General features: G+C 41.2%; 1 protein-coding gene across 1 annotated transcript; it reads left to right on the forward strand.

The window, feature by feature from the left end:
• Positions 1-1731: 1731 nt before the first annotated feature.
• On the forward strand, positions 1732-2655 carry LOC142302910 (olfactory receptor 1-like). Its single transcript, XM_075344014.1, has one exon. The coding sequence runs from the start codon at positions 1732-1734 to the stop codon at positions 2653-2655; it is 924 nt and encodes a 307-aa protein (XP_075200129.1).
• Positions 2656-8605: the final 5950 nt, after the last annotated feature.

The following is an 8605-nucleotide window of genomic DNA, read 5'->3' on the forward strand; positions in this document are numbered from 1 at the left end:
CCAATCACAAACAAGAGGACGGCGGGTGGGCTGGGAAGCAGTGCAAGTGTCTACGCTCCTGTCAGAAGTGTACGGCTGTGCTGCAATGTCAGACTCGCGGGAGTCCTTCGCAAGTGTGACTGCGGCCTAAGTAAAACCGCATGTGGATTTTTTTTTTTAAATTTAAATAAATAATAAAAAAAAAACCAATGTGCGGTCCCCTCTAATTTTCATCACCAGCTATGAAAATGCAGGCTGGGGGCTAGCATTCCAGCCCGCAGCCGCCCGGTATTGCCGAATCTATTAGATTATTATTATTATTATTATTATTTATTATTATAGCGCCATTTATTCCATGGCGCTTTACAAGTGAAAGAGGGTATACGTACAACAATCATTAACAGTACAAGACAGACTGGTATAGGAGGAGAGAGGACCCTGCCCGCGAGGGCTTACAGTCTACAGGGAATGGGTGATGGTACATTAGATGTGATAATCCTGGTGCGATACCGGCCCTTACCGTTGGCCTGGTGCGGTGCCAATTGGGGTAATAAGAGGTTAATAACAGTGCACGTCTGCTACTAAGTCCCAGGTTTGTGATGGCACAGGTGTTTATGAGATACCTGCATCAAAACCTGTAAATAACGGTAAATAAACACACACAGCGAAAAATCCTTTATTTGGAATAAAATACAAACGCACCCTCCTTCACCACTTTATTAACCCCCAACACTCTGCATCTCTGGCGTAATCCACAAGACGTCCCACGACAACACATCCAGCTCCGCTACATCACAGAGCAAGCAGCCATAGAGAAGACTGCCAGCTGTGAGTGTAGCCTATTACTGAGCCGTGATGAGCGATGACTTCACCAGAGACTGTTACAGGCTGGGGGTGCGTCAGCCTGGAACCAATCACAGACGAGAGGATGGCCTGTGGGCGGGGAAAATACAGAAAGCTGTGTGTATGTGATAGAAAAGTATAGGAAATTAATGCGCGACCCGGAATCATTGTGTCGCCATGACACTGAGTCTCAGTGAGTATGAAACTCTCACTTATTTCTTCTTTTGTTTATTTTTACTTTAATTGCCGAATCCGAATCATACACCCAGAATCCTAGGCTTAGATCCGCACCCAGAGAGAATTGAAACCGCGAGGATCCGGACTTTTAGAGTCCGGATCCGCTCAGCCCTAATCAGAACATATTCCTGTGTGTGAATGACCCAGTCACAGTCAAGACCCAAATCCACTAAGAATATGAAACAAGATGTGAAAATTGCTGCTCACTAACGTCTCCATCAAATCTCACCAAGTGAGAGCTCGTGTGCAAAGAAAGGGAATATGTCACCTCTAGATGTGCAAAGCTGGAGAAACCGACCCCAAATAATTCAGCAGTGGTTGCAGTGAAAGGTGGTCCTTCAAAGTATTGACTTGAAGAGAATGAATACAATTCAACATCACAATGTTCAGATTTGTATTTTTAAAATATTTTGAAAGCCATGTATTATTTATTTTACACTTCATAAATACTAATTATTTTGTGTTATTTTAAATAAAATCCCAATAAAATACCTTATGTTTGCAGGTTTAATGTGAAAGAATCTGAAAAAGTCCTTCTGTTATGAATACTTTTTCAAGGCAGTGTTTATATAGATAGATGTTACTGTAAACTTTTATTACTAATACATAGTTTTCTTTCTTCCAAAACATTGACTTCAATCAGTATTACTTGTTTTCATTCTACTCACTGATATGTGTGATGGCAACCAGACCGAAGTCACAGAGTTCCTGCTCCTTGGATTTAAAGGTCTATATAAATACAAATTTCTGCTCTTCATCATTTTCCTCTTCTCTTACCTGATAATAATGAATGGAAACCTTCTCATCATAGTGTTGGTGTCCACCAACCACAACCTCAATATCCCAATGTTCATCTTTCTCAAGCATCTAGCTATAACCGACATTCTCATAACCACGACCATTATACCCCTGATGCTAAATATAATATTATTGGATGTGAAGGTGGTGCCAGTGAGGAGCTGCATCTTTCAGCTTCACTTCTTCTTTATTTTTGGTTTCATTCAGTGTTTTATCCTAACTATAATGTCCTATGATCGATATTTGGCCATTTGTAGTCCAATGCACTACAATTCCATAATGCAACCTCATGTTTGCCACAAGATGGTTTTTGGTTCTTGGTTTTTGAACTTTGCCACCTCCTTGGAGATTATATTGGTTTGGCAACTAGAGTTTTGTCTTGAGAATGCCATTGACCATTTTTTCTGTGACTTAGCACCATTGATTGAATTGGCTACCTCAGACACTTCTCTCTTGACTATCGTTAATTTTGCTATGTCTATCTTTGGAGGGGTCATCCCTTTTGCTTTAATTCTTTTCAGCTACTTGAGAATTTTATTCACAATAATGACCCTACCATCTACCAGTGGATTGAGAAAAGCGTTCTCCACCTGCAGCTCCCATCTCATCACCGTATGTGTCTACTATGGAACTCTTTTCATGGTCTACATGGCGCCAACAGATAATAAGTCATTGAGCATGAACAAGTTCATGTCTCTACTGTACATTGTGGTATCTCCAATGGTGAATCCCATCATATATAGCTTGAGGAACAAGGAAATCAGGAAATCCATTCAACAAATGTTAAAACAAATGTAAGGAAATACTTAGCTAATTTGAACGATAACAGGTTATTAGCTGTGGTGCTGTAATGAAGGACTCTTAGGAAAAGATGACTTGAACAGCCTTTATTTCCACAATGAATTTCAACACTTGGCTACCTTCTTCTTTAAGTAAAAAAACAATTACAATAGTTTTTTTCACTTGGAAAAGATGCTGTAAAAATAAGAAAAACTTTAGTCTCATCTTGTTATTAAGGACTCATCCAAGTTGGTCAACTATCTTGGAGGCTTCGAGCCCCAAACCACAAGGCAGCAGGAGATGATATTTTCAGGCCTTCATAGATGTTGGGCCTGCCCACAACCTGCTCAGGTGATCATCTTCCTTTTACTTCCTAATAACTCAAAGGGTATCATCTAGTAATCCTTTGTGCTTCCCCTACTGTATTTCTACCAAGGATATGCTTAATCACAGCACACATTTATTTATTACAATACCTAAGCCACTAACTGTTGTCCAGAAGGAGGAAAAATTTTTTTTTAGACTTTTCATGTGAATTTTCTGAACAGGATATTTGTGGCATTTTATGGAAAAGATGATTGGATGATAACATTTTTTGCAGAACAAATCATACTTATATAGTGGTGGAATAAGTATTTGATACAGTGCCGTTTTGTCAAAGAACAGACAGAATCCCCAAAAATTCCAAAAAATCTCATTGTATTATTTTTAAATAATTAAATTGCATTTTATTGTATGAAATAAGTATTTGATAAAAAAAGAAAAACAGAACTTAATATTTGGTACATAAACCTTTGTTTGCAATTACAGAGGTCAGATGTTTCCTGTTAATCTACTTTTGGCCCACTCTTCCACACAGATCTTCTCGAGATCTTTCGGGTTGCTCCTCCATACAGATCTTCTCCAAATCTTTCAGGTCACTCCTCCACACAAATAACTCGGGCACACAGAAGAAAAGGTAAGAGTCTGAGGCAAAAGAGTGCTTGAATTTCAGTTTGCTTGTTTATTGATGAGAAAGTATCCAAAAATAATATTTCTAACGTTTCGGCCTTCACATACAGGCCTTCGTCAGAGAACGTCTATCTGCTTGTAGAGAAAACGAGCGTAGGGATTCACATGGGGACCGGCGATCTCACAGGATTTCATCCTTTCCAGGAGTCTGATTGATTCCCCTTATTACACTACCCCTTGATGTACTGATACCTAGCCATATTTGGCGGTATAAAGACCATACCATTGGGTATTTCACACCCTCAGGGTGTTTTCCATACATTGAACCTTACTACTTAAAATTCCTATTGTTTGGCCATCATACCTGGAATGTGTTGCCTTTGGGTGTAAGGGCACTCCCCACACCTGCAGTTTTTTCTGCACCACATGTACGGCAACAGGTGGACTCCACTTCTTTTATGTGATTCTCACATCATCCATTTACCCTTAATCGTATCATTGGTGTCAACAGAGGTATCCCTTCATTATATGGTGATTCCATAGATTACATACACATCGTTTTCTCTACAAGCAGATAGACATTCTCTGACGAAGGCCTGTATGTGAAGGCCGAAACGTTAGAAATATTATTTTTGGATACTTTCTCATCAATAAACAAGCAAACTGAAATTCAAGCACTCTTTTGCCTCAGACTCTTACCTTTTCTTCTGTGTGCCCGAGTTATTTGTTTTTGCTATACTGTGATTTTTCCTCGGAGGCACCTAATTTTAAGTGAGCCAGACTTTACCTTATATTGACTCCTCCACACAGATTGTCTCCAGATCTTTCAGGTCTCTCCTCCATACAGATTTTCTCCAGATCTTTAAGGTGACTCCTCCACACAGATCTCCAGATCTTTAAGGTTACTCCTCCATACAGATCTTCTCCAGACCTTTCAGGTTTCGGGGCTGTCTCTGGGTAACATTGAGTTTCAGCTCCCTCTAAACATTTTCTTTTGGGTTCAGGTCTGGAAACTGGCTAGGCCACTCCAGGACCTTGAAATGCTTTTTAGGGAACCACTACTTAGTTGCCCAGGCTGTCTTTTTAGGGTTATTTTCATTATGGAAAACTCAGTCATTACCCATCTTCAATGCTCTTACTGAAGGAAAGAGGTTATTGGCCAAAATCTTGACATACATGGCCCCATTCACCCTCCTTTCAATAGGGTCCAGTAGTACAGTCATCTTTGCATAAACGTACGCCCAAAATATGATTTTTCCCCCAATGCTTTACTGTTGGGACAGTGTTCTTAGTTTGTACTCATCCTTTTTCTTTCTCTAAACACGACAAGTGCAGTTGATAAAAAACTCACCAATATTCAAAGTATATATATTTTTATATGTGCTATTGGAAACACGTCAGTGAGAAATCACTGATGTGTGCGCAGACCCATTGATTATAATGAGTCTGCGGATGTCCGTAATTCTGGTATGTATAGAAACTGCAACATACATACCAGAATCACTGACGTGTGAAGGAGGCCTAAACAGAAGTCCAAATCCAAATGGAAGTCCATATCCTTAACACTCGTATCTCATTAACCTCTTACAATGATTAATTGCATTGATTATACTTTGGGAAAAATTTTGCTTGGTAAGGCCAAATGAATTGAATGGTTATTAAACCGCATATATTTAATAAATCTGTAACTAATACTTCGAAAGCCAAAATTCTGATTAATGCTAAGACTATAGTTGTACATAGGCCACAGAGGTCACTCTGACAAATGGGAGAAACCAAGTAATATATATGACTCATGGTAGTTGGGGTCCAGGAGCTTTTACTTCAGCCTATGCATACTCTACAGCCATTAGAAACCCAGCGTAGGACTGGCAGGGATCTGCGGCGGCCGGAGTGAGGGAATCGGTGATTATGACATTTTACTATTTTATATTCCCTTATTGGCCTGTTCATTTGTTATATTCTGTAATCAGGAGTAGTGATGAGCGAGCATGCTCGGCACTGCTTGTTTCTCGATAATGGAAGTCAAGGGAAACACAAGTATTTTTTAGCTTCGATGCTCCATGCTCAATTCAGAAATAAGCGGTGGCAAACATGCTCAGTCATCACTAATCAGGAGACCTTTGAGCATAAAAAAGTTTTTTATTTGCTTTTTTCTTAACTGCAATCATGGCACAGTTGGGTTGCTGAAATATTTTTAATGTCAATTGTTTTTTTTTTCAAGCAAATTAAAATGAATGGGCGAAATTTGAATTTTGGTTCATTTGCTTCTCTCTATACAGTGTGATTCTTTGTACCCTTCACAGTAGAGTGCTCACTTTTCTTTTACACTCTACGAGCACTTCATTATTGGCATCAACAAGATAACAGTGCCCCCATCAAAGTATCAGACCCTTCTTAGTGCCTGAGGCAGTAATCAGTAAACAGATACGTTTTTTGACAAGGTAGTCAAATGTCCTGGTGTCAGATGCCAAGAGAGTTTGTCTTGGATAGTGATGTGTGAGTTTGCTTTGCACTGCTTGGTACTCCATTGAGTATCATGTTGCTCGGGTACTCGTGGTGCTCAGCTAAGTATCATGGCTACTCTGATGTGTCTTTCCTAGTAATGAGTAAACATTACAATGCTCAGGTGCTCATTACTCGAGACGAGCAGATCAGATGCTCTGGATAAGCTCCACTTGGCAGTTTGGCTCTCACCTCACATACAGCCATCTATAAAGAGAGCATTTCCAGGGGAAGGCAGGGAGGGAAGGAGGTTTTTTTTTTTATATAATGCATCCATTTTTTAACCCCAAGCGAAAGACATTTAAAGACTGCAAATGGCTCTCACTTGGTTACCTGCTCAAATTATGCAGTAAAGCAATCTTGTGCTTTGTAATCATTGTCTCATGCATGGAACATCCCAGCACACATGACAGTCTGCTTAGCACCGCTAGTACCCAAGCACTCCAATGATCGATTGAGTTTCAGCCAGTGGCGAGTACGCTTGCCTATCACTAGTCGGTCTTGAAAAATCAAACACAAAACACAGGGTTACTTCACTGAATAATGGATACCTGCACCCATGTGAAAGCCACTTGCAGACTATTGCTCTCACTGGGGGTAAAAACAAACTTTTCGAATGTAGTGTGTAAAAAAAAACGTCCTCCCTTCCCCATAAATGCACTTTTTATGGCTGGCTGTATGTGGGCTGTATCTGGCCAATCATTGACTTTAATTTACTTGATACTCGAGTCAAGCCAGTCCAAGCGTCTTACCTGCTCAACTCAAGTAAGAAGCACTAAAATGCTCAGGTGCTCATTAGTCAAGTTGGGCAGGTCTTGCTCTCTGGAACCGGAAGGGCTCAAATAACGAATGTAATGGAAGTCAATCTTTGGGCAGTTTGGCTCTCTGCCCACATATAGGGCATAGGTGGAAGGAAGGGTAGATTTATTTCTTTTTTGGACACACTACAACTGAAAACGTTGACTTTACCCCAGTGAGAGCCTTTCAGAGACTGCAAGTGGATCACACTGGGGTGCCTTGCACACATCATTCTGAGAAGCGAACCTGTGTTTTGTGTCCCTTGTTTCATGAATGACACATCCGAGCAGCCACGATAGTCGACCGAGCATTGCGAGAATCTGAGTAGAGATGAGCAAACCTGTTCAATAAAAGTCTGCCAATTTCTTATTCGGAACAAGCTTTAGTATGTTTGTTTGGGCTCGGAAACCCCGAGTGCTTTCCCCAAAAGTCGGCAATGTTCGGTTTTGTTCGATCACTGATCTCTCTTTAAAAAAATGTTTTTCTAATAAAATTTTATACTTTTGGGCTGGATTGTGGTGCTGTATAATGAATGGGGGATATATTTAATGAGAGGAGGAGGCGGGGTTAGGGAGAAGCCAGACGTGCATGGCACTATTTTTTTTTTCTTAACTTTATTTGTGGATGCTCCTGCAGCCAAAAACAGCACAAAAAAATCCACAACATTCAGAAACAAGGGTTTGTGTCATGGGCTGCCTAAGGCTATGTGCGCACTGGGAAATGGAATTTTCTTGAGAAAATTCCGCATGCTCTCAAAGATTACCACGGCAAACCGCAACCGAAAACCGCATGCGGTTTGCCGCGGTTTGCTGCGGTTTTATCGCGGTATTGTTCGCGGTATTGCCGTGGTTTTGCCGCGTGCGGGTTGGTACATGTGCTTATTGCATTCAATGCAATAAAGCACATTGAAAAAAAAGAAAAAAAAATAATTTCCTTCTTAGATAGTAGATAGATAGATAAAGAGACAGAAGAATAGATAGATAGACAGATGAATAGATAGAGGGATAGATAGATAGACAGATGAATAGATAGAAGTATAGATAGAGGACAGATCGCTGCATTTCCCACGGTCGGCAGTGAGTTCACATTACCGGCCGTGGGAAATAACCGGTAATTACCTCTGCTGTTTCGCTGCGAGACTGCATTCATTCAGCGCTGTGTCAGTCGCGGCTGGATGTAAGCAGCGCAGGACCTGTGGATTATGCTGGAGCTGTGGATTACGCCGGAGCTTTGTTTCTGGTGGGGTTAATAAAAGGGTGAACGAGGCTTGTTTGTGTTTTATTTAAAATAAAGGATTTTTCTGTGTGTTTTATTCACTTTACTTACGGGTTGATCATGTCAGCTGTCACATAGACGCTGCCATGATCAAGCCTGGAGTTAATGGCGGTGATCCACCACCATTAACCCCTTGTATTACCCTGACTGCCACTGCTACACGGCGGCAGGAAGAGCCGGGGACACGCCGGTACTGCCGCATAATGCATGCGACAGTGCCGGGGCAGCTGCGGCTGATATTCTCGGCTGCGGGAGGGGGAGTGAGGCGGGGGATATTAACCCTGCCCCTCTCCCTCCCCAGCCTGAGAATACTGGGCCGCCGCTGTGTGCTTACCTCGGCTGGATGGTAAATATACAGCAGAGCCCACGTGTTTTGTTTTCTATATTTCCGTTTGCTTTCTATGTGTGTTCTATGTGTCTGTGTCTATGTGTTCTGTGT

Source organism: Anomaloglossus baeobatrachus, chromosome 4, assembly GCF_048569485.1.
Source record: "Anomaloglossus baeobatrachus isolate aAnoBae1 chromosome 4, aAnoBae1.hap1, whole genome shotgun sequence".
In the NCBI taxonomy this organism is placed as follows: domain Eukaryota; kingdom Metazoa; phylum Chordata; class Amphibia; order Anura; family Aromobatidae; genus Anomaloglossus; species Anomaloglossus baeobatrachus.

Bases quoted from the DNA above. Each gene is read 5' to 3' on its own strand.
- LOC142302910 (XM_075344014.1), top strand. From the start codon at position 1,732: ATGTGTGATGGCAACCAGACCGAAGTCACAGAGTTCCTGCTCCTTGGA.